Source organism: Elgaria multicarinata, chromosome 1 (genome assembly GCF_023053635.1).
Source record: "Elgaria multicarinata webbii isolate HBS135686 ecotype San Diego chromosome 1, rElgMul1.1.pri, whole genome shotgun sequence".
NCBI lineage: Eukaryota > Metazoa > Chordata > Lepidosauria > Squamata > Anguidae > Elgaria > Elgaria multicarinata.
The window spans coordinates 137,811,389-137,839,176 of record NC_086171.1 but is presented as its reverse complement, the minus strand read 5'-3'; the positions used below and the strand labels follow the sequence as shown (position 1 = coordinate 137,839,176).

At 40.7% G+C, this 27,788-nt stretch overlaps 1 protein-coding gene across 2 annotated transcripts in view; it reads right to left on the bottom strand.

Annotated features, from left to right (window-relative positions):
• Positions 1-27,788, bottom strand: part of NEGR1 (neuronal growth regulator 1) — a 585,000-nt gene that overhangs the window by 112,710 nt on the left and 444,502 nt on the right. For both annotated transcript variants that reach the window (XM_063137453.1, XM_063137460.1), the window contains exons 5-6: positions 20,827-20,947; positions 15,342-15,493 (exon numbers count right to left, since the gene is read on the bottom strand). In XM_063137453.1, coding sequence (XP_062993523.1) covers positions 15,342-15,493; positions 20,827-20,947 — 273 coding nt within the window. The remainder of the gene's footprint in view (positions 1-15,341; positions 15,494-20,826; positions 20,948-27,788) is intronic.

Here is a 27,788-nt window from a genome sequence, read left to right as displayed (position 1 = left end):
GAATTCTCTCAGAACAAAATTTCATATGTGAAATGAGTGTAGGACATTCCCTTTTCGAGAGGCGGAAAATGCAGACAAAGTAACACTCCATCCAATTTTTTAAAACCTCCCTGGTATATTTTTTGAACTCCCCCCCCATTGCTGCAAACGCCAGATGAAAGAACGTGGGGTGTCAATACCACAGATATGAATGTTGTGTTTTGAATTGTGATGTATTCCTGTGGTTTCTGGACTGCGTAGCACGAAGTTTCATGATCAAACATTTTTGAGCATTGTTTCTACAGATATAAATACCAGGTATGGCTTTGTATACTATCAAGAAGCACACGTTCTTGATAGTATACGAAGTCAGAATCAGCCAGAACTCTAAAGGAGCTATCCAAGGTGATGGAACTTGGATGTCTTCTTTAGAGTTCTGACTGATTTTATTTATTTATTTATTTATTACATTTTTATACCCCCAATAGCCAAAGCTCTTCACAAAAATTAAAAACCATGAGGAGCATAAAAACAACCAACAAATTTAAAACACACATACGAAATACAATATAAAAAGCACAACCAGAATAAATCCACACAGCAAAAATTAATATAGGTTAAAATATGAGATTAAAACAGCAAAGTTTAAATTTAAGTTAAATTAGGTGTTAAAATACTGAGAAAATAAAAAGGTCTTCAGCTGGCGATGGAAAGAAAACAATGTAGGTGCCAAGCGAACCTCTCTGACTGAAATCCAGAATCGATTCATAGCCCCACTGAAATCGGAGCCACCATCCTCCACTGGGTCTATGTGAATATGGATGTAACTGTGTAAGGCTCCCTCCATGGAAAGGGGAACCCTCATCTAGCAAGATTCCTATATGTACATATATGCATACATGTGTAGGACTCCTTCAGACTGATGCTGATCACATGGCTGTGGGGCAAGATTGACACATGTCTTGACATCTATGGGGTGCAGCTAGCCTAGACTTTCTGGATGGGTACTGCCTGCCTGAATAGGGCAGGAGTCTTGGGGAAATCATGTTAACCAACCTGACAATGTTGTTGTTTAGAAGCTTATTTGTGTAAAACATTTCTATCCTGCCTTTCCACTACCTTGAGCCTTTATGAAAACCAACAATTCAGCTTAAAAACAATATACAGTACCACATAACATAACTAACATAATCCAAAAACACATGAAATGAAGAAGGAGATAGGTAGGTATTGCACTAGAAAGCAGAGACAACATTGTTCTTCATTCTGCCAGTTACTGCTGTCTTACCACCACTGATCCATGAATTGCACAGTGTCAGAATCCTCACCCAGAGCAGCAGCCTGAGCTTTTACTGACTTAAGCCTTAGCTAGACTTAAGTTTTATCCCGGGATTGTCCCAGGGTCATCCCTGTTCATGTAAATGACACACAGGATATCCCGGGAGCAGGCAGGGACGATCCTGGGATAAACCTTAGGTCTAGCTAAGGCTTATGATGCATCAGACCAGTGTCACCTAAGGCAGAACTGCTGGAAACCAACCTGTGCCTCAGCATTAGGCCTGGCCTGAGCCAGAACCAAACCTCATCCCATAGGAACCACTGTGTAGCCCATACCCTCAAAGTGTTCACCCCCTGAGGAACCAACCTCCTCCACAGCAGTAAACCACACTCCTATGTTGGCTTGTTAACAAACCTGGAGAGACTTGCCAGAAATGAAAAGGGAATGCTATGCTCCAAGCCAGAGGCCCACCTCTTTAAGGTCTTCCATTCCTCAAGGAAGAGGCAGAGCCTGGGATGGGTGATCTGGCCCTGTAAACATAAAGGCCTTCAATGCACTATGTTGAAACAAATTGCTCTTTTGGGTACTGCAGTTCCCATCCTGCCTTGCCCTGTTGTGCCCTGTCAGCTCCTTGTCAAGACTAGAACAGGACATGACTTATAGTTTTGCTAGTTGATCTTCAGTCGTTCAGCTGGCAACCAGTGTGGCCAACATTTGCATTAACGTTTGTTTTTTTATTCAAAACGTCAGTGCCCATTTAACAAATGGTGTGCGTAGTAGTTATTGTGAGTCATCCTGATCAGTTCCATGTATGCAAACATCTTCTGACATGGTCATGCATCAAATTCATAAAATGGGCAGCGAATGCAATTAAAAACACAGTATTCAAAAACCGAACAAATGGAAAGCCAAGCCCCACAGCTCCCTTTGCCTGGGGAGCAATTTGGTCTTGTGCTGTCACTGCCCATGAGTTCCCACAGAAGTTCCAAGAATAGAAAGACAAAAGTGAACTGTGGAAGTAGTGCAGATCCCACTGCTGTTACAGCCCTCTGCAGAATATTTCCAAAGGGGGGGTGGGGCAAAGCTGTACAGTGTTATGTGGTTACAACTGGCATGGGTAGCACATGCCACTCCAACACCCCTGAGCGTTTACCATGCGTGTCCTTTAGCATCACATTCCATGATATTTAGAAGCCTACACAAAGTGGCAGGAAATCCTGGGAATCTGATGGCCCTGATGCAGAAGAGTGATATAGTTAAGCTTCGCACAAGACACATCATGAACTCCAACAAAACTTTATGTGGAGTGATGGATATATAAGAAAACTAAGAACGAGAAAAACATACCCGATCTACGTACAGCAAGCTTAATAATGTCATACAGGATATTTTTTGGCACCATCCTGATAGTGTTAGAGAAGTTCAGGTACCATCACAACAGGATTCATTATTACTACAACACATGAGAAAACACTAGAATTTGTGGAGCTACATGACACATAGGCGGAATCTACACTACTGCCTTTAAAGCGCTTTAAAGCACTTTGAAAACGTTTTGAAAACTGTATATGCAGTGTGTCCTGGGCTCCAACAGTTGTCAAAACTGTTATAAAGCACTTTAAAGCAGTAGTGTAGATCCTGCCATAGCCTGAGCTCCAAGGCCTGGAGAGAGAGAGAGAGAGGGGGGGGGGGGAGGGAGGGAGGGAGGGAGGATCTATCTATGCCTCCAGGAGCAATCAGAACCTAAAACTTTCAGCCTCTCTTAAAGTTGTATACGCTCATACATACATCACAATCCTCTAGGCATTAATAAATTGCACTGGTAATTCTATCAATTTCACAGCCCCACCCTGCCCCACTGCATTTATTTAAAAAATCTCAACACACCAGGAGACTAGATAACAACACCGGACTCCTCTGTAGCATTGCCTTACATTACCCTAACTCACCACTCCCTCAGCAAAATGGGTATAACAACAGCTGGGTACTTTGCAGGTCCGGTGTCACCTACACACTCTCAGCCACATCGCTGCCCCCACAAAAATATAGTTTGTACCTTCTTGCTCTGGCAGGATATTTTAAACAAATGTTTACATACTCTGATTTTGAAAAAGAAAGAAAAAAGTCCTGAGATAGACAGATCATAAACTTCTATCATTGCTGCTACCTTTTTGGGGAGGGGGGTAGACACATTATTGGCCAGTCACAGCTATGGACTTCTGAATGGTTTTTATGGGGCAGCAAATCAGGATTACAGTGGATTACCCTTGTGATGACAGTGGAAGTCATCGCTATGACTTCATTTATTGGCCAAAAACGCTGAAAGGTGAGAGCAGGGTAGTTTCTCACGAAATGAATGGGTGGAATAGTGGCTGTACATTTGTGGTGCGAAGGTCGATAAATAAAGAGATGAGACAACAACAGCTGGATTTAAACAGGGCCACATTTTATTAAGTGATCTGCAGGAAGGGATGAATCCTACTGGGCATCCAGCATGGCCTGTTGCCAGGCCCCTGAGGTTGGGTGAGTCATTCGTGGCCCAAGGGTAGACGCTACATCTTTTGCATTCCTCCGGGCCTGCCCCTTGTGGGGTCGGGGGACCTTCTTTTGTCACGCCATACAGGCTGTCCATCTCTGAGTGGGTGAGTAGGGTCAGCCCCAAAGGTAGGCCGTGGGGCTCAAAGCTGGGAGCCTCGGACTTACCAGTCACTGTCAACAGTGCCATATGAATGCTCACCATTCCCACTCCCACTCTGGATGCCCATACCTAGTGCCAAATAGCAAAATGTGACCAAATTAGCAACAGATTAACCTAATTAATACACCCAGACTGTCTCACAGTGTGGAGAAGACGAAAAAACTCCTGCACAATTCAGTACAGGAGTAAAAAATTCCTACTCAGCTCCTAATGGCAACCAGCAAGCCCACACTGCCTACAGGAAGGGAGGGAGGGAGCCGCGCAGCAAAGAAGGGGAAGGGAGGGAGAGCCCCTAATTTATGGGCTCCTCAACCCCTCGTCTCCCCTCTCCCTCACCCACAAATGCCTCCCCACGCCCAGGCTATGCCGGGCATGGCAGAATGGCCATTTTCCTCATATCTTGGGTTGTACAAGGGCTAGAGACATTATTTTCTTTTCTTTTTTTAAAAGTGTGAATCTCGGGATTATGGCTCATGGGGGAAAGGGCCATCCCCCTTGCCCTTTGTGTAAACAACTACATTTTTTTTAAAAAAAATGTTTTTACTTGTACAGTGTTGCAGACTACATACGCCTTAAGTTATGTTGGGAATTAGTCAAACATATTCATTAGGTTCAGCAGAATCATTGATATAATGCTAGTGCATTTTCTCTCCCAGAACATTTTAACTAAAGATAGAAAACACAATCCTCAGCTTTGAGGTTGTGCACTGAGTAAAGTTCAGGAAGTAAAAATACTCTCAAGGATAGAATCGAGGGCAATCATTTTTAAGGCATTCACATTTACATGTCTTTGTCATCCTAGTAATATCAGCACACTCTTCAAACGTTTCCATGGAAAAGATTTATAAAACAAATTCAGGATCCTGAGCCCAGCTGCTTGTAAAAGGACTACATTATCAGAAAAATAAATTATATGCCTTTACCACTAAATGTCTCAAGTGTAAAAGCACTTGTTAGCATCTATTTCTAGTACACGCTTGTTTTCATTCCATTTTGAAACAATAGGCTGTTATATATCCTTAGTTATTACAGAAGTGCTGTCAAAAGCATTCAAGATTCCCGTGGGTTTTATGCTTGTTGGTTTAACATGGTGAGTAGACAAACATTTTCTTGAATCTCCATTTTAAAAATTCTTTTAAATTTCGGATCCCATCCATACAGGCATAATGAAATGTATAATATAACATTCCCCATCCCACCCTACATAATTCATTCTAGATATTAATTACTGCCTATGTTTTGAGCTCAGTGGAGAATAAAAACCTGCTAAGGAAATAAGGCTGCAGTCCTATATATCCATTTACCTGAGAATTATCCCATTGAACTCAATGGTACTTACTTCAGAATAGACAGGTATAGGATTGCAGTATAAATCACTTCTATGAGTTTCTCATCTCAAATATAGAGGGATACTCCCCAATAGAGTTTAATTTACAAATTTTGGTATATTTACCAGAACAGCATACCAAGAAGACAATGGAACTCTTCTGCAGTAAATAGCTTAGTCTGTTAGAGCAGAAGAAACCAAATCTATTTTAAAGATATGGCTTGGATTATTTTAAATTACCAATATAATGGAAGGTGTAATAAAAGAACTAAAGCAGAGCTAAAAGGAGATCATTTTCATCAAAAGCTCTTTCAGCAATTTTGGAAGATTGCTGACAAAAGAGAAATATTTAGAAAGTAATGCCTTCAATAGGTATTATTGGCCTTCAGTGACATCATCACTTTTATTACATGATCCTTAATTGGTCATCACCAGCCTTATGACTAGTCCACCCCCACAACACCATTTACACTCCTAGAGTATTATAAATACCGTTGTTAGAATGTCTGTGATGTGTATTCTGTTTGCAACTATAACTAAACAATGCTATGTGAATTCATTAGCTGAAAAAAACCACCCAGTGTTAAGAGCATTGGCATGCAGACAACAGGTTCAAAGGGTTCAGTTGAACACCCTAATCCGCCGCCGCCATGTTGCAGTAGCAGGGCTGGTGCTAGCTGTAGGAAAGAGCGACAAATTCAGCTGCTCCCTGCTCTGCTCCTCCTCTGAAAGGCTTTTTTCACCAGTGCAGCTGCTGCCCCCCCCCACCAGCCCAGCTCGCTCTTTCACTCACTCAGCCGCTCCCTGCTCCCAGCTGCTCTGCCTGACCTCTCACGACAGTTGCTGAACAAGGTGGGAGCAGCAGCCACGCTGGGGCCAGGAAGCAGCACGTGATGGAGCCAAGGAGGGGAGGCGGGTGGCAAAGCACCCAGGCAGGCAGCAGGGCTGTTTCTGTAAGTAGTAAGATTGCCCGGAGCTGTGGATTGGGGCCCTCCCCCCTTCGAGCTGCTGCCCTCCTCTTTTCATGAGCCCTGCAGGTACTGTAATGTTTGGGAGAAAGAGAGAGAGAGAGAGAAGCCGTATGTTTACGTGCCTTCTCTCCTCATCGCTGCCCCACCACCCACCCCAGTCTGGCCTCCAGAAAGGGGGAAGGGGGGAGAACTGCAGTGCCCCCCAGGACCTCCTGGCTAAGGAGGGTTCATTCAGCAGCACCTTTTTCAGAATGCTTGCTAAAACAATTCCTATCTGCCTTTGCTTATTTTAGGGTGTCCAATGCCCTTTTTTCAAGCCATTGTTTTGGTAAAGTGTATATCTTGTGTCACTTTAAAACAGAGCTGCAGCACAATCCTATGTACGTTTACTCAGAAGTAAGCCCCACTGAGATCAATAGAACTTACTCTGAGGTAAATGTGCATAGGATGCAGCCTGAAAACGAAGAGAGAATGAAAAAAAGACAGGAGAAAAAGAATTGTAGAAATAGAATAGCAAGGTAACTGTGGGATATTTAACCATATTTAAAGACAATAAGTACAGTAAAATTAGTGCTCCTCTACTTCAGTCCCAATCAAATAATTACAACAGTGCAGTACAGATTATTTGTTAATTAAAAAAATACAGTTTACTTCAGTTTTTGTTTATTTCGTTTGTTTGATGAATGAAAAAAAAAAGTAATTTATTACTGTATATTTAATCAATGTTTACCTTAAAAAAAATATCCCTGGCCAAACCACCTAATGAAATGTGCTGCGCACGCCTATGGTTAAGAGTGACTATGGCCTTTGCTAGACCTGAGGTTATCCCGGGCTGATACCTTGCATCGCCCCTGTGAATCCAGATGACACACAGGGGATCCCGGGCTCAGGCAGGGATCAACCCTGCCTGGCCCCGGGATACAGCCCTACGCTTTGGGCTCGGTTTTTCCTGCAGTCTCGGGCTGAGCCCGAGATCACGAGTGTGTGGCCCGTTTCCGCAGCTTTTCACGGCTCCACGCAATTACTCATGCATAGCCAGGAGCCGTGCATGGGGCACAGCGCTCTCCAGGAGAATATATATATATATATATATATATATATATATATATATATATATATACTTCCCTTTTCACTCATGCGCAGCTGACTCTTTAAGGGGAAAAAACAAAATGCTAGGTGCGACGGGTCTCTTTTTGAACTCGGCGCACCTGACGTATAGACTAGCGTGACAGCCCGCAATAGTTGCTGTGCAGGCTCTCCCCTCCTCCGTCGCGCATTTACTGGCAGGTCTAGCAAAGGCCTATGTTTAATGCTGCTGAGTTATAAACCTAGGCCCTTTATAGTACCCAAACCCTAATAATTACAATTTGGGGGTCATAACTTTACATCCTGCAGAAATTTCTAGAAATCTCACACTGTTTTACAGCCTAAATCTTACGTTACATAGAACAACAGTCAGTATCATCATGATTTGTTTTTAGGGTTAGCATTTTGTGAAATAAACAGAGCTAGAAAAGAAGGCCTAGTGGCGGGTTTTTTTGGGGGGTGGGTAGGCTATTGGCTGATAACAGAAGTGAAACATGAACATAAACTAAATTTCCCTGGAGAGCACCTTTCTTTTGCAGAAATGACAAAAGGGTTAGCTCAGTGGTGTTACTGGGCTAAAACTGAGCGAAATCTGCCACAGAGCCAAACACATTAAATACAATATAGCAGTCAATAAAGAAACCACCTTTAAATTTAATGACTGCACAAGCCAATAAAATACTCACGATATTTCCATTCCATCTGTGAAGCAAAGTGGACATTTTAAAATGAATTCTCCAAATAACAGAACCCTGCAAAACATTCAACTTGGGAGCCTTTTTAGCAATAGCCATGTAACTTACACTTACAAACACACACACACACACACACACACACACACACGTAGAAAAGTAAGAGTGGAAAAGAAATTCAAGACAGCAGGTGACAGCATATGTAATGGATATTAATAAAGTATTGCGTCAAGTCATTATTTCTTTATTCAAACTGGAGTGCCTGCAACTGCATGCCCTAGAATCAAACCCAAATACTTTTGCAACAACTATTATTATTTTGTAAGTGTGTCTAAATCAAATGTTATGTTTATTTTGATGTCCTGAAGAAGCAGCTCGTCTTCCAAAGCATGCCCTCTTCCTATTTCTTTTGCACAGGCCACTATCTCAACAGCTGAAGGGGTGGCAACGGCAGCGTTCAGGCTATCACCAATGGCAGCATGAAGAGAACCGGCATGTCCATATATTACAGGGTGTAAGCATCCTATCCCTGACTCTCACTCATGGGTTTGCACAGACTGGCATCTGCATGAAGATGAATTATGCATGATATTCTAAGGGTTCATTCTGTGGATGTCTTTATGCATTCCAAAGAACCATTCCAACCAAAGGAACCCCTCACAGCCCAAGGTTCAAATCTGGTGTGCCATGAATCACTGCATAGGCAAAATATACACAGGATCATCGTTGAAATGGGCAACACACGTAGTCACAAAGATAAATTATACATATATGCATGCCAAATACATTATAAATCTAAAGCTTTGGTGTAGATGCTTCAAAGTTTTCATTAAAGATGTAGAATTGGGATTTAGACCAAAATAAACCGATATAAAATCGTAGGTGATTCAAAACAAAACAAAACAAAGTAACAACTACTCTAGCTATGCATCACGTGGTCAGTTTAGCTCCATTTACCTGTAGAATACTGAATAGGGAAGAAGAAATCACACCCTCTACTCATTTCATTGTTCAAAATTGACAGCGTGAATCTTGATGACATGGAAGCAGCAAACATTCTACACTGTTAACTCAAGAATTGATCCTAAGAGTGACTTTGGATATCTCAAATAAATAGGGGAAAGAGGTTATATGTCCCTGTTTCATGCTGGTTCAGAATCTTCCCCCTCCCCACAGTGAGACATATGTGCTATTTCCATATATGGCGCATATGAGTCTTCCTGCATTTCCTTCCTCTTATTAGACAGGGCCAAAGCAACTTTAGGTTCACAACCACTGGTTCACACAACACGCTAACCCACACTCAGTGGCTGAGTGTGGGTTATTGTTGAACCGTAGGTTGCTTATTGAACAGTGGATTAGCATGTTGTTTGAACCCAGGACATTTTCCACAGGTGGCTTGTTAACTATGCTTTGTGATTTATGTTTGTTGTTGGATTATTCAGGGTACTTACCAAGCCACATTGCATGGTTAACAAGCTAGTCTACCAAAAATGTCATGGGTTCAGTCAACATGCTAACCCACAGTTCAACAAACAACCCACAGTTTAGCAAGAACCCACACTAAACCACTGAGTGTGGGTTAGCGTGTTGTGTGAACAACCCCATCAAGTTCTCATTCTGTGACAAAGCTCTGTGTTGTTTCTGAACCTAACTTAATTAGAAAATACAGCTCCATAATGCAAAAGCACTGCTATCTCTTTCCTTCATCTGCCAGTGGAGCAGATGTTCAAGACAACATGGTATTTACATTTCACCATCGTTATTACCATAGCTCAACATTTCTATAGCACCTTTCATCCCCAAAGAGCTGAAAACATATGATAGGTATACAAACAGATCACTTAATCCAGCACTAAAATGAAACTGTGACAGCTGCTTAACAACATTCTAACATTCTGCAATGACAGAAACTTTGGGATATACGGCTGAGTTCCGTTTACAATATTGTCATGTATAATTGTCTTTGGCTAAGGCGGTAGTGTCAATCTTTTTACTATAGGGCCAATAATTTGAAATGCAGAATATATTATGGCCCAATAACATTGGGTTGGATTAAAAATACATTAGTAATGCTTTACTCCCATTGAAGTCAATGGGACTTGTCAGTCATGACTTAGCGGTCTCATTTATTTCATTGGAACTAAAGCATGGCTAACTTAGTCTGGATCTATCCCATTATGATTTTTTATATAGCAAAATAATAATTGAATTAAAAATAATCTTTATATCTGAAGAACCTGTTTACAGCAATCGCTCACATTATTATCTAAACATTGGGTCCAAACTAAGTTGCTTTTCCTTAACATGGAAATGAATGGGACTTCAACTGAAACCAATGGGATTGAAGTGCAACTAACATAGTCAGGATACAAGCCTTTAGCATTAAGTCTAAACTATTAAATAGAAACAATTGATCCTGAATAACCTTAAAGCAGTCTCTGATAAATAGTAGCACCACTCATGCTAACATCATATATTCAATATTTTCTTTGTACAGTGGAGAGTTCTTGAGCTATCCAATCTGTACTAGGCTCCAGCAGCTTAAAGAATTCACAGTAATCCTTTCATAAATGCAGTAAATACAAAAGTAAACCCAGACTGTTGGGTGATCCTCCAGAAAGTTGTTCAATGCAGCAGAGGGCCTGTACCTGAAGGGTGGAATCAATAGAAACCAAAGGCACTATTCCCCTGAGTGAGAGGAAGTGCCATCAGCTGAGGCTAGTGGTCAAACAAGCATTAATTTAAATAGGGTGACCATATGGAAAGGAGGACAGGGCTCCTGTATCTTTAACAGTTGTATAGAAAAGGACATTTCCGCAGGTGTCATTAGTATGCATGCAGCACCTGGTGAAATTCCCACTTCATGACAACAATTAAAGCTGCAGGAGCCCTGCCCTCTTTTGTATCTTGTGAAGAGGGCAGGGCTCCTGCAGCTTTAACTATTGTGATGAAGAGGGAATTTCACCAGGTTCTGCATGCATACAAATGACACCTGCTGAAATTCCCTTTTCTATACAACTGTTAGGGTTACAGGAGCCCTGTCCTCCTTTCCATATGGTAGAAGTAGGGTGACCATATGAAAAGGACGACAGGGCTCCTGTATCTTTAACAATTGTATTGAAAAGGAAATTTCAGCAGGTGTCATTTGTATATATGGGAAACCTGGTGAAATTTCCTCTTCATCACACCAGTTAAAGCTGCAGGTGCCCTGCCCTCTTTTAAATCTGGTCACTCTAGTATAGCTCCTGCAGCTTTAACCATAATGGATTCATATTCTCAACAATATTGGAGCCACCAGCCTCCACTGTCTCTCCAGCTCTTGGATCCAAGGCAACATATCTTCAGCTGCAAACATAAGCATAGTTACCTGAGACTGACTTGTTATATAGAGATGAAACACAAACACAAACACATGGGCTTAGATATGCAGATATTTCATGTGCTATTTTAGCCATTTGCTCACAGATTTTGTTTAGGAAGATTTAACTTTAGAAATATTATTCCCTTTGTTCTATGGTTGGAACGTAAGTAAAACTGTGTAAGGGGGAGTTAAAAGTAGTACCTGTTTTCAGGTAGTCCCATCCAGGATTGTTTTTAGGGAGGTGACCCTGGGTTTTGCTTTGCTTTTACTTGATGCTGTGCTAATTCAGAAGTGGAGTTTGCATATTTAAATGAGATTAACTCCTTCTTTGTTTCTGTGCAAACGAAGCCTTTTCTCTTGGGTAGGTACCGCAAGGCTGCTCATTCCCTTGGGAGAATGGGTTTAATGAATCATAAAATGCATGCTTTTACTTATAGTAAAGACTGCATTTTCCTCCTTCCTGAGCAAAGCAAGCCCTGTTGGAAAGCCTGCCAAGTAAACAAAGCAAAATGCTTTAAGCGGGCCCCTAGATGGCAGGATGGGACTATCCACTATTCACACCCATCGGATTAAAGTGGTATCTCATAAACCTTACAGAGCTTCTGGCCTGTGTTGGGAACACAAGCAATATACTTCAAAAATATATATCTGGAATGGACTAGATGAAGGATTAGTCACAAATAATTAGTATACTGCAACTTGCTATTTTATCCTTGCCATCACGAGATGGGCTGTGGTGTTCCTGTTTTGTTTTTCATTTCTGCTGCTGGTAGGTTGTTTATTCAGCCACAAATTGTCCATCAGTGCTCCAGGCAGTGTGATCACAAACTTCACAAGGCACTGACCAGCTAGAAAAGTTGAACAAAGGTTGCACAGCATCTACCTAGTAGCAGGTGGCTACTAGGAGGAGGGCTTTCTCTGCTGTGGCACCCCGGTTGTGGAGCGAGCTCCCCAGAGAGGTTCGCTTGGCACCTGCATTGTTTTCTTTCCGTCGTCAGCTGAAGACCTTTTTATTTTCTCAGTATTTTAACACTTAATTTAACTTAAAATTAATCTTTGCTGTTTTAATCTCATATTTTAACCTATATTAATTTTTGCTGTGTGGTTTTATTCTAGTTGTACTTTTTATATTGTATTTTGTATTTGTGTTTTAAATTTGTTGGTTGTTTTTATGCTCTTCAAGGTTTTAATTTTTGTGAACCGCTCAGAGAGCTTCGGCTATTGGGTGGTATAAAAATGTAATAAATAAATATATAAATAAATAATACTCCGCCATCTACAGCTTCCTCTCCTTAAAACAAATATCACTTGTGCTGGCTTCAATAGCTCCGTTTATGCTATAACCTGTAGTCTTCACCTCTGAATTGGCATGTGCCTACTTACTTGTAGTCCCCAGTGATCTATCATCTAGCCATCAATCAAGGACACACCTGCTTAGCTTCGACAGTAACACTGATTGCCTAGATTTGATTCCTGTCCTTACCCCAATGGACTTTCTGTTCTGGAGTACTGTAAATCTTCTGAAATAATAATTATTATGATCATCATCCTCTTTTATCAACTCCTTGCACCCAGAAGAAATATTTTCTACTGAATCTCTCTTTAGTTGCTCCATTGAAGTATTTATTAGCTATAACCTGCACACAGTTACACATCCCTGATCCCAATGCTATTCTTACAAAAAGAGCAGGCAAACAATGTAATTAGATATTCTGATAGATGAGTAAAGACTTGTTTTGTCTATGTATTCACTTGATCCTGAGATAACTCTTTTCCAACTAGTGTAAACCTCTGACATGTGTTTATGTTGATCCTGAGGTTGAAATGAGTTGAAAAAGGGCTCTTGACTCACCTTTCTCACATTCTGGGATGTGAGTATGTGAACAATAGCAATGTTGTTTTCTCTAGCCAATTGAGTTCATAGTTCCAAGGAAATACATAATAATCGATGAACGATCCAAGGTAAGTTGCAAGAGTCTGTAATCTGAAAACTCTGGAATTTTGTGTCCAATAATGACAGCAACTCTTGACTTTGGATTGTATATGTTATTCTTATCTTTGGCGGATATTTAATGTTTTCATGGGATTTAAGTACAAAATATCTAACCATAGCTGTCTATGCAGCAGTTTAAGCAAACAGAACTATACATATTTCTTATTCTCAGTAGCCTTTCTAAGAATCTTACTAAACATGTCCCATGAATGACTGATATGGTTGTCTTGACCAAATGGCTACTTTTCTGTAGCTGATGCACACTTTTGGTAATATTCTTTCTACTCGGAAAAACATATGGTATCAGAAGAACTTGAACCTGTGCCCGATTTACAAGCCAGACATAAGTATGCATAGAACCTCCCCCCCACACACACACACAAAGTAAGTGTTGCTAATTGTATGGCTTGGAAGCCAATCTCTTGCTATGCTAATTTTCTTTATAGGAATCAATCAACATTGGAAACAGCTCTGAGATCGTATTCTCTTCCTTACTGTAAGTTCATGAAAAAGATACAATCTTTGTACCCCTTCCATTGGTATTCAAATCCTTTTAAGGGACCACAGAGTGCAGCAGCTAATTAGAAAGGATTCTGAGAGAGTGGGCATTTTGCCAAAGCTGAGGTGTGTTGTCTTCTACACACATAGAATCAGTTGCTCTAGGGCTATAGCAAGGCTTTGTGACAGAATCATGATAAAATCACTGTGTCTTCATACTCCAGTTGTAACTCTGCAGGGGAATAAAGATAGCTGGCCAACAGGGGCTCCGTATCCTTAGTTAGTATTGGCAGCTTTTCTAATTACTCTATTCCAACCGTTCAATTATTTGTTGTATCTTCCTAATGTATCACCAGCTTTTTATTTATTCATGCACATTTTAATTAAGAAATCAAAGTGTAATTTTAAAAAAATGGTGTGCAATATTTCCCCATCAGATTCTATTTATTGTAACACTCGATAAAAATATGTCAATGAATTGCTTATTGCCAGCTAATTGAATCCCAAAAGAATTATGCAAAGAGTATGATATGGTGAACTGCTACGGGTCTCAGAACATGCACATCAAAACAAATAGCACTTTTCTGTAATCACCTTGTAGTACCAATCATGTGACTATGGTGGGCCCACTTCTTAATTGTACATCTTGTCCCCTAACCTATAAGACAAACTATGGCAGCCGATTTGCTTAGTAACCCAAATTGAAATCCATATTTAAGATCCTACTTATGGCAGGGCAGAATGCATAATCTGGATGCTTGCTTTTATACCTTGCTGCATGTGCAGCTGAGCCACGTCTTCAGGTGTCAAAGATGTGTTATATGTGAAAGAACATTTAGGAATTGTAAATAACACAAGTCGAACAGGTTTGGATCATGAAAGAGTATCTACACAGTTATTCTTGCACCAATGAATGCCAAATCAGAACATTAAACATTTCATTGACTTTTCCATGCGCCCTGTACTTGTAGTATAAAAGCACTGATGAAAATCATGTCTTCGTGGATCAGCCCTTGTCTCTTTGATGCTGCCTGCTTTATTTACTGCTGGCTGGCATTGAGAATGGAGCCCTATGGAAGCCCTTACCCACAGGACGTTGTGGCACTGGGTTTTGCCAAACCCAGCAAACTATCAACACACATACCAGGCTGTGTATGAACCAGCCCTGTGACTCAGGTCCAGCCTGGCCTGGGTCAGTCTACATGCAATGGTCTTCAGTCAACACATTCAGTTGACTCAAATGGACCCAGAGAATCTTGAAATAGACCTAAGTTGAATCTATGACCACTTCAACCCAGGCTACAGACAAATAAAACACAGGTGAAATTGTTCGGATCCAGTCCTTTTGAAGTGAACCTGAACCAGGTAGATTCCTACAGTTTTCTGTTCTTTAGGGTAGAGAAAAGAGACACACCCCATAACATGAATAATTTGCATCATCTTTCTTGACTTACGGTTAAGAAGCAGGCTGGCATTGGTTGTGCCTAGTTTGTTGGCAGCGACACATGTATAGTTGCCAAAATGCTCCTCTGTCACATTGTTGAAATTTAAAAATGATCTTGAACTATAGCTTTTAATAGTAATCCCTTGTTGTCCATTGATTAGTCTAGAAGGGGGGAAAAGGGAAAATATTCTATTAGAAGCCACAATACATGGATGGAAACAGTTTTAACAGAGTGGGAACGTGGGGCGTGTGTGTGTGTGTGTGTGATGAGATAACAACACAGACAAGGTATGCTGATAATGCCATATTTGGATGATATGTTGTTGCCGTATTTTGCCAATGACTGTAATCCAACAAAGGGCTTTTCATCTATGCAAACAACTGCACATATGCACCAGATTACATGGTGTTATTTTTCCTTCAGCAGATGTCAGCATTCATGGGGGATCTAAGCGTGGATGATTGGAGGTGGGCAGGGAGGGGGGGGGAAACCTTTCTTGGTCATTACAAAGGAAGCAGGGAATGCTGGAACCAAGGAAGGTGAAAGAGCTCAAGTGGCTTTAGAAGATCTTGTGGTTGTATCTAATGTTAGTTTCACTTAGAGTAGACCCATTAAAATGAGTGTGGTTTAAATTAGACTAACATTGGGTACAACTCTTGTATTCTAATACAAGGCACGGCTAATATTACATACTTTATTACTGAATAAAACTTATTCATCAGAAAATTGTCCAATTCATTGAGATGCTGTTGATGGTGATTTGGAAATTCGGAACTCTCAGAAGCCCTATTTACATGTTATAATGAACATCTGTGTGGGGAAGAAGTGGGATTGTTTCTGCTATCGACGCTACATATTCAGCTGAATGGCTGTGTAAAGCCTATATGTGTACAGCTTTACTACACAGGGCTTTCATTGCATTATCTGAAACCTTTCCTAGAATCCCACAAAGGCACCTATGGCAGATAGGGGACTTAATCCCATGTGTCAATCCAATACTATAGGCTTGGGGGCTGTCTTCATGACATGCTCTTGCTCTCTTTTCTTTCCTAATGCCCTTTTAATTCCTCTTACCAGCAGCCCTTTAAATTTATTGGTGTGTACCTATCAAAAAGTCTTCTCAAACACCTCCAAAATAACAACACCCTTAATCCTTAAATATATTACAGATAAATACAAATGACCATTTTCCCTTTCTTTGATTGCATGCCATAATGGATTTTGGCACATTCTAATGACTTTTCCTTGGTTCTACAAATTGCTCTGGTTTTCACGCCAAATGAGCAGCTTATGACAAACAAAAGGTAAAGGCCATTTATAAAGGAAAGGGATCAGTCAGGCACATTTTAATCCCAGTAGAAGTATAATACATATTTAAGGTTGGAATCCTGCTGTGCACATTTACTAGGGAGCAGGTTCCATTAAAATAAGTGAGTAAACATGCATGTGTTTCTCCTGCACATAACAGTATATCAAATGTATTTTGACTATACTCCACCCTATGGATGTTTACTCAAAAGTAAATCCCGTAGTAGACTTCCCCCTCCCCACATAAAGTGTATATAGTATTTCAGCCTAAAAAGTGTGTGTGTGTGTGTGTGTGTATACTTGTTTGATAAATATGTCAGCACATATATCTCCCATAGAAAGCTTACTTTTTCTCTCTCAACTTTGGAAAATTTGCAACCCAACTTCATTACTATAAAATCAAGCAAAGCCACTTCCTCCTGTCATTGGGCAAAGGCTTTATAAGCAGAAAGGAGGCAGTATTTTCCTTAATGTTACGTTTTGCTTTAGTCCCTGCACTTATCCTCACCCCCACCGCACCCCGCCTGGGTGCCCCGTCCTTGAACATTTCTTATATCTGACTGAAAATATAAATAAGTTCAACAGGCAAGTTATTGCCTTGAATTGTAATCACAGAAATACAAAAAGCATTCTGAGCATTCTGCTCAAGGCGTGCGTCTCTTGCTCAAAGTGTTCTGCTCAATATTCTGCTCTGATTAAGGCATTGACCAGGTTCAGAGGACACACTGCAGCTCATCAGGGGTTATTTAACTCACGATGAGCCAGGGTTCCCATGGCTGCCATTTTGCATATCCATAAAAATCCCAGCATTGGTGAAAGGAAATGTTTGTTCCAACTCATTTCAAACACATCATATTCTTCTCCTCTCCAGTTACTTTTACCCTGACCTCATAGTTAGAAGAAGAGCGAGCTCTACTACCTTAGAGATTCCTATTTCTCAAAAAGAGAAATTTCTCCAAACAGACTTTTTTCTTTTGGTAAAAAAAATTCTTTTTGGGGGTGGGGGGACTCCCCTAAAAAAAAAGAAAGAACCATTTCATGAAATGTAGTAAAATTCTTTGACATTTTGTCCCACAATGCCCCATACAATGCCACATCCAAGACATTATGGGAGAAAGAAAATGGTGACTGTGTTGCCAACACAAACATTTTGCAGTTACCACTGGTAGTGGCAGATCAAAATAAAATGAAAAGCAAGCCACTACTAACTGCGAGCCTTTCCCCCAACAAACTGTTGGAGAATTGTGCAACTGGACAATATCTGGCAACATGTCTCCATTCAATTTCACTGCTTTTTATGGGATGGAGAATTTAGAGAAGCCACTTTCACACAGGCCTTTTAAAGCTAAACTTAGGGAGACTCGAAGGATCAGTTTAATTGCTGGTGGAGAATTGCTATAACAAAGGTTGAGACTTCCCAGCATAGAGAATTCCAGGAAGAGATGAAAAAGAAAATGGTACCCATCTTCACATTTCCTTCTTGGAGCCATTTATCATCAGGACACATGTGGCCAGATTCAGATGTTGGAAATGCATAGTTAAATATGAAAATACTTAGCTATGCTTGATTACTCAGAGAATTGCTTATACTTCATCCTGAAAGCAGAACTCTTCCTTATATAAACAATTTACCATTTAATTTTGATATATGGACGCAACACATCATAAATCTAGGAGAGAGGTGCAATTTTTCTTAGCATTCAGCCTCAAAATACATATCTATCATTATTAATGGTATAGCTGCATATTGATGATTTAATATTTTACATTACATTAATGCTTCTATTTTTTAAATTTAATCACTACACAGTTCTGCATATAAAATAGTTTTTTGTATAGTCATACATTTCAAAAGTTACTACACTCTAGTAGAAAATAAATAGTCTTTTTCAAAAATCCTGAAGCATGAGTTATTGCTGCACCAAGCAAAGATGAACATTTACATCCTTAAAGCACAATCTCTACTTGTCTACTTGGAAGAAAGTCCAATTAAATTCAATGGAGCTTACTCCAAAGTAAGTGGATATAGGATGGTGTCCCTGGGTTTGAATAATAATTTCCAGCAAATTCAACCTTATTTAGGATGGGAAACCTATGCATATTTAGAAAAAATAAAGTCTCGCAACTGCCAGTATGGGTGGCTGGGGAATGCTGGGAATTGTAGGATTTCACACACACACACACCGTCTAAACATACGATTCCACCTTTAATCTACTTTTACTAAGCATGTGATTTGCTCTGAGAATTCAATGTCACTTGCATTTATTTTGCTTTGTTTAAAGCATTTAGACAAAATGATAGAAACTCTCCGTTCGTTTTCACTACTGTGGCACCCCAACCAAGAAAAAAAATAATAGATGAACAAGTTACAGGATTCTAAATCTATCAATATCAAAATGATAAATTCACAAACAGTGAAGTGAAAACTGCATTCAAAGGTACTCAATAACAAGCAATGAGTTTATGAATAATGATGAGCCAAACACATTTGTGAATGCTGAATGGTGTTGCTATTTGATTTAGAATTGTTATATAATATTTTTCACATTTATTGAGAAATGTGTTTCTACAGACTAATTAATCTGGTCAGAAACATCCAAAATTACTGAATCATAATTGTCAAAGGAATCCCAGGATGATTCATCTAGTATCTTAGTGATCTACACTTTACTTAGAATGAAGGAGCAGATCGAGGCTTACTAATAGTTTATCTCTTTTGTTTAAATATGTGGAATTTTTTAAAAATGACACTCACCCTGGAGTTTAGTGGTACAATTTTACTGCCTTAGTCCATTTAATATGCGCAATGACCCTTTGGATGTCTCAACATCACTGTGTACTTGCAATGAATGTTGAAATCTACCCTCTTCTACACACCTGAAATATCAATCACCTGTTCAATACAATACTGTACCCAAAGTCACTTACTCCATGGTAGAACTCTGATAAAGTCCTAAACCCCTAATTATACTTGCTTTCAGTTCATCTCAGCCTCTAAATTAAAAAAGAGAGGATGTTTTCTATATGGAACATGTATGAGTGATTGCTAATAGCAACAGCTGTATAAGAAAACACTATTTTATTATTATTATTATTATTAATTGCATTTTTATACCGCCCCACAGCCGAAGCTCCCTGGGCGGTTCACAAAAACTAAAACCATTCAAATTATAAAACAAACAGTATAAAACTACAGATAGTTATAACTTCCAAAGGAAGTTATTTCTGCCTTTATTTTTAGAATTTCAGATGATATTTCCCCCCACACTTTCAAAGTCACTTTTTCAGTGATACCATAATTTCAGGGTGAGGGGTGGAATGTGATTCTGTATTTTAATCTATATCAATTTCTGCTGTGTGGTTTTATCCTGGTTGTGCTTTTTATATTGTATTTCGTATTTTGTGTTTTTAGACTGTTGGTCGTTTTCTTATGCTTTTCATGGTTTTAATTTTTGTGAACCGCCCAGACAGCTTCAGCTGTTTTGCAGGGTGTGTGAGTGCTCTTATTTACACTGAAGCACTATAGTACTACATGATTTAACTCTTATTCCAGAGATAATGACTAAGATCAAGCTAGAGAACAGCATGCATCAGCTTCCAGCCCTGAGGAATATCTATCTTTAGGCTCATATTTGAATACATAAATGATATTATAATATATTAGACCATTATAACAATTTTAGTCTTCATTAAGTTATTTGAAATGTACATTTTGTTTGTTTCATATATTTTAATGGAAATAATATTTTAGAATCAAGCTTTTGGGGGTGTTTTACTCATGATGCCTCATTTGCAAGAAGAACATATTTGTGCTTAACTCTATGCTGTGCCAATCATAAACACTATATTTATGTAGAACATTTTAGTATGCAAGGCACAGTTTTTCTTTCTTTAATCTCAACAGAGCTAAGATAACCAAACTCTATGGGTTTCCGTACAACAGAGAATTGTTTGGAAGCACCCTACTGTATACCAGCTATCTCAGAAATGATCTTTGTGGCTGTAAAATTTGATGATAACAGCAATGCAGATATGACTGACCGCTTCCTCTGATGACAAAAAATAACACACAAGCCAAACGCTGATTAAAGCCTTTTAAAAAAATAATGATAATAATTTATTGGCCCATTAATATGCAAAGAATCCATGTGTAAGAATGAAAGCAGGTTTGATATACAAACTTACTTCCTTTCTCCTTTGTACCATTCAAAAGCTGGGGAAGGAACACCCGCACTTTCGCATCTTATGAATCCAGTCCCTCCGAGCGTCACTCCACTGGATTTTATTTCCTGAATTGTTGGGGTAACTATAAGGAAACATAAATATTTGTTATTGAAACTTAAACTCATTGTAAAACCATGTAAAACATGTTGCTCATTGTTAATTTTATTTCCTTGCTCGAGTGGATAGTATGATCCAAAACATTTTAATGAAAATCATAATGATACTTGCTACTTATATAGTGCTTCTTAGTGTCCAAATCATTTTGCATTTGTTCTTGTTGTGCTGTTTACAACACTGTAAGGTGGTTCAGTATTATTATTCCCATATTGCAGGAGAGTGGAGCTTAGATTGAGAGAATAAGCTGTCTAAAGCCAGGAAATGAAGTCATGGCAAATGAGAGATTCAAACCAAACTCCATATTTAGTCTCTAAACCAATTTGCCACACCATGGCAGATCTCTGAAATTAAGCTACAGAGCAGCTTCCCCCAACCTGGTGTTTTGGACTACAAAACCCAACTTTCCTGACTACTGGCCAAACCCTTGGAAGGCATATGGTGGGGAAGGCTGCTATAGAACTTCTAAGCTGCAATGTTGGGGTGAATTACCGATATATAAGTTCTACAGAGCATGAACGGGGTGTATGTGTGTGTGTATCTATCTATCTATCTATCTATCTATCTATCTATCTATCTATCTATCTATCAGGCCTTACTACTTGGAGGACAAAACACTCATATGGTATTGTTGTTATTAAAGTCCTAACAATGGCATCCTTTTACCAGACCCTCCAATAACATAGCATGTAGCAGCCATTGTCAGTAGCAGCTATTCACCACCTTGAATTTGAGCCAGAGCTTCATTGAGGTGATTCTCTGCCCTGATTTCGGAGCCCTGTCCAAGAACAGTCGGAGAACCACCCATTTTGGGATAACCACTCTACTTAATGGAAATTAATCAAATGCTCACAGCTCTCATTTTAAAGATAAAGAGATAAAACTTGGCACAGTGATAGCTCTTAGGTAGGCCTTTAGACATGCCAAGTTTGGAGCAAATCCCTTCAAGCTTTAATTTTTTAGGAATTTTAATTTTTTTTCTCCTCAAACCATTATCCCCCTTAAACAGACATACACACACATTAATCCACCCCGTGCATTTATGGAAGGAGCTTTTATCCTTTACTTTGCTGATGCAGAGCTCCACTGCTGCTGGCGAAAGTTTCTACTTGAGCCTTCTCCAATCTGAAGCCCTCTAGATCTATTGAATGGAGCTCCCTCCCCTGCACTGGAAGCCCAGCCAGCCAATAGGAGTAATAGTTTAACTGAAATAAAGAGCCTGCCTGACTCAGGTGTAGAAGCTTACTCACTCATGATTCTAGCCAGCCCAGCAGTACTTTCACTGTGGATGATTGACTTCTATGAGTCCAAACAGAAACGTGCTCCCTCTCCCCCCATAGCCAGAACCAGCAGCCAGTAGTGTTTCCTACTCCCCTGAACACTGTGATTAGAGGGTAACACGGTCACGGACAGTGCTGTGGCAATTCCTAATTGGTTAGCCACAGATGTCAATATTAAAACTACCCCTCATCCCACTCAGCATCTTCCAAATATGAAGATATTCAACACACACACACCATTACCATTGATGCCTCAAAAACAGTTGGATCATTTTGGAGACATTAGATAGGGTGACCATATGAAAAGGAGGACAGGGCTCCTGTGTCTTTAACAGTTGTATTGAAAAGGAAATTTCAGCAGCTGTCATTTGTATATATGGAGAACCTGGTGAAATTTCCTCTTCATCGCAACAGTTAAAGCTGCAGGAGCCCTGCCCTCTTTTAAATCTGGTCACTCTTATATAGCTCCTGCACTTTAACTGTTGTGATGAAGAGGGAATTTCACCAGGTTCTCCATATATACAAATGACACCTGCTGAAATTCCCTTGTCTATACAACTGTTAAAGATACAGAAGCCCTGTCCTCCTTTTCATATGGTCACCCTAGCCTTAGGTTAAACATGTCTACTCAGAAGTAACTCATGGACTTAAATTGCACTTTGTGGTGTGTAACTCAAGTAGGCAGAGCAGGGCTTCAGAAATCATGCAATGCTGGGAGCTGTCCAACACATCTTAGGAGGGCGCCACATTGGGGAAGGACGGGTACTGTTTACTGTAGTTGCTTTAAGCCATGGTATTCAAGTTACACATGATTGCTGCGGAGGAAATGCTATTTGTTTTAAGGGAAATTGAGAGAGTAGAGACTGTTTAAAATTTCAGCAGCAGCACAGAGGAAAGAGGGTAATTAAACATTCCCCGCAGTGCAGGCTGTATTTGCAATCAACCCTCTCTTCCCCCTCCAATTGCTTTCTCAACCGTGGGAAAGATATGGTGGGAAAGCAGCTTGTTGGGAGGTAGGTTTTCACATAGTACCTAATGCAGGGAGGTCTTCAATACTGCTGTTACACAGTGGTTGCACAATTGTACAATATCGCATTGGTGCAACATAGGGACTTGCGTTGTACTGGGGTAGTAAGGGTTTCATTTGGGGAGCAAGGCTTCAATATCCCTATTTCACAGGCTTGTAATTACACAATTGTGCAATGTTGAATTGGAGCGATAGTCAGAATTAAGGTGTATGGGGGAAGTAAATCATTCTCCACCTTTACAATGACAGGAGTACAGGGAGCAGGGCTTAATCACAGTCATGGTGGATGTGTGGGGAGAAGTGTGGGTAAACTATGGGACATTATCCATCTCTTCCATTAAACTTCCCTGAGCAAGGGAGCATTGAAAGGGGCAGGGAGCAAGCCTCTCTCATTTGCTGAGCTGCACCTTTGCAGTGGATGACGTTCAGTTCACTCGCTGGACTCCGGCCACCCAAACCCAAAGTAATGCAGTTTCAAGTGCAGTCTGACCTGTGAAAGTGGCGTTTAGGCCAGATCTTCACCAAGCAGGATATAACACTATGGCCGTTTCTACACCCAAAGGTGTAGAAGGAAGGAGGGGGGGGCGATCCCGAACTTACCTGCTTCCGGGATCATCCCAGGGTGTCCAGATGGAAGCGTGACATCCTGAAAGGGGAGTGGGGCATCACACCTGTCATGGCTGCCACTTTTTTTTTTTAAAGAAGAGGAGCTGGAGCGCACTTGCACTCCAGTGAATACTAAGGTAAAGAAAAGAAAAAAGTCCCGACCCTGCTCCCCCTCACCCCGATGTCCCTGCATTCCTCCTGGCCCAGCTCCTTCCCTCTGCTGATCCCCGCTACTTGAGGGGAGGGGAGAAGAAGCCAAGATGGGCACCCACACTGCCTGCGGTCTGCAGGATGCTCCCGGGACCACTGGTAAAACTGGCTTTTCCCAGGGTTCCTTTATCCCTGGGAAAACCTGTGCCCACCCACCCCTGCCCCAGGGAGTCCCTGTGCATCATTTCGACGCACAGGACTCAGTTGTGACCAGCCTGGACTATCAGGCTGGTGTAGAAATGGCCTATGAAAGCTGTTTGAAAACGCTATACGGAATGTGCCATGGGCCCCAACAGTTGTCAGTGCACTTCAGTACTGTCATAAAGCAGTAGTGTAGATCCTGCCTGTATACCCCACTTTTTCATGCTTAGTGTGCTGCTGATAGAACAAAGCAATTTTATTAAAATCCAGATGTAACCAGAAAGCGCTTTTCATACTATTTGCATGTGGATTAGGCCCAGGAATAGGCAAGATGTATCCCCCTTGCCCCCATTGGCCAATTTTACAGCTCTTGCCCCAGCCAAATTTGCTGTGGTGGAAGTGGCAGCAAAAAAGCAGCAATTTTGAAACCAGACAAGGCACATGGGGAAGATGTGTCTCCTTTGCAAGCAGAATCACGCTCCCAGGTGCCCTCTCCATGCACCTCATTTCCTTGCAAAATCAGTAATTTTGAAAATTGTTACATTTATATCCTGCCTTTTTTCCTCTTTGCAAGGAAGCCAAGGTGGCTTACAGAGTTCTCTTCTCTCCATTTTATCCTCCCAACAACCCTGTGAGGTTGGTTAGGCTGAGAGTCAGTGATTGGCCCAAAGACGTAGGGTGACCATACAGAAAGGAGGACAGGGCTCCTGTATCTTTAACAGTTGTAGAGAAAAGGGAATTTCAGCAGGTGTCATTTGTATGCCTGCAGCACCTGGTGAAATTCCCTCTTCATCACAACAGTTAAAGCTGCAGGAGCCCTACCTTCTTTAGCTAGTGTGACCAGATACAAAAGAGGGCAGGGCTCATTCAGCTTTAACTGTTGTGATGAAGAGGGAGTTTCACCAGGTGCTGCAGGCATACAAATGACACCTGCTGAAATTCCCTTTGCAATACAACTGTTAAAGATTCAGAAACCCTGTCCTCCTTTTCATATGGTCACCCTACAAAGACGAGAACCTGGATCTCCCGAGTTTCATTCCAACACTTTAACCACGACACCAGACTGGCTCTCAGCATCAAATATGGAATCCAGTGAAGCAGCCATTTTGGCAGCAGTGGTATTGCTGGCATTGGTGGGAGTGGAGCTCCCAGTGAGGGCAATGCAGCCTGCCCCAATCTATGCTGACTGGCAGCAGCTCCACAGGGTTTCAGCCAGGGGTCGTTCCCAGCTGTACCTGAAGATGCCGAGGATCGAACTTGGGAATTTCTGCAGGCAAAGCCAGTGCTCTACTGCTGGGTTATGACCCTTCCCCATAAAATGAATTCAGTAAGATAAGCAGCACAAATTACTCCTTCATTTACTTGCCACAGTCAAGATAAAAGATAGTTTTAAGTATTTTTGAAATTCACGCTTAGGAAAATATATTTCCACAGGAGTACCAGTAGATATCAAGCGACAAAGAAAATTGGTCAATGGAAGGAAATCTCAGCAATTGCAGTTCTCCTTTCCAGAATTTCTTTTCTAAGTTCAGTTTAAAATGTAATTTATGTGCACTGCAAAATACTATATGAGCAGGATTCGACTTATAAATACAAATTCATTTTTCTAAGCTATATTCCAGTTGAACTAATGTTGTTACAGATGTGTGAACTTACGACTCCTCATCATTCTTATCCTTTCATAATCGCACTCATCCTTCTGCTTGTCATGTAAAGAGGCTATAATCTTTTATGATGCCAACGACTGCCAAAGAAGGAATATCTATATTAAAGCGGAGATTCAGAAAGAAGACTGGACATTGCCATTGTAAGCTTTTTATATGCTTACTGGAACGCCAGCAAGCAAATCATCTGCAAACCCTTAAGAGTGCTAGTAGGAGAATACAATGCACCCAAACAATCCTTAGTACAATTATGAGCTGGCATTAAACATTTTTCACAGTAGCCTAATGCTAACTCTGATGATCTCTGGGTAGAGAAAGACAGCTGAATTCAACTATGCAATGTGTGAAGAAGTGCTTTCTTTGATCTGTCCTGAATCTCTTGGTTTTGCGGATTCTAATCTTTTTCCTCCACCCCCATCCACCAGCACATCCTCTTTTCTCTCTCAGGTCACAGTAAGAGAAACTTTCTGGGGTGGCGGCCAGCAGGAGGAGGGGAGAAACACAGTTGGATCTCTTCCACTGTGGTCATAGCTCCATCTATGGCCTTGGAGAATAAAAACTGTATGGGGTGCCATTGGATTGCTATGTAACAGGTTTTCCCATGATCCATTGATAACAAAATACAAGCAAATCCCAACTAAAATGTTGTAACCGGGGGGGGGGGGGAATTGTCTAATTTCACATGCTAATTCATATGTTTATGGTTGAGGTAGTAAAAGGCAGCTGAATGAATACAGCAAATGCCTTCCTTTGACCCCATTTTTGCTTTGCTTTCCAAGTCCTAAACCAGGCCTATATCCTGGGATTGTCCTGGGATCATCCCTGTGCATCCAGATGACATATAGGGGATCCCAGCAGCAGGCAGATACGACCCTTCCATTTGCCTGGGATAATCCTTAGGTCTAGCTAAGGCCAAAATGATTTAAGCCCTAAACAGTTTCTTTCCATCAGGAAATGATGAATGAAATGAATTCATCCTGAAATCTCTCTTGAATTAGAAAATCACCACAGGTGATTCAAATCCTATTCTCCTCCATCATCTCACCACATATCTCGAAGATTCCTTGAAAGCCTTTAATACAGAAATCAAGAGTTCTTCATTTTATTTATTTATTTATTACATTTCTATACCGCCCAATAGCCGCAGCTCTCTGGGAGGTTCATTTCTCAGCCCACACAATATGAAAGTTGTTGATCAATGTATTTAGTTTAATATAAATTCAGTAATGCATAACTTGGCCATTTCCCCCATTTAATTAAATGTTTTGTATTGATGGCATGCCTGCGCTCACCATTTACAGAACTTCAAATCTATGGAAATCTGCTCACTAACAGTAGATAATACCGAAGAGCAGCATAACAAGATGCAAAGAGCACTGAGGGCTCCTGTATCCCTAACAGTTGTGAGGAGATTTTTAGTAGCAGTAGTTAGGCATGCATGGTGAGAAAAGGTGCTGAACACAGGCAAATTCCCTCTTCAACACAACTCTTGAAAGCACAGGAGCTCCTTTTCATTTGGCCATCCTACCTTTTACATCAGGGGTCGGCAGCTTGTGACCCTCAAGTTGTTTTGCCCTACAATCCTCATTAGCCTAGCCAGCATAGCCAATGGCGAGAAATTATGAGAGTTGTAGGCCAAAACTCTGGAGGGCCACAAGTTGTCCACAGAAAATGGAGTGCTCCAATTTGCCTTGGAATATGGCACAATAACTGGTCAATGCTGGAGAAATGACACTGAACTGTGACACTTACATTACGTTACAGTAAGATTCACCCAAAGCAAAGATGCTTTCACCATCACTAGATATTTTCGGAAAGGTTTACAACTACACCTGCACCAACAATGCCACCTGTTTTGCAGGCCCATTTTTAGGATATAAA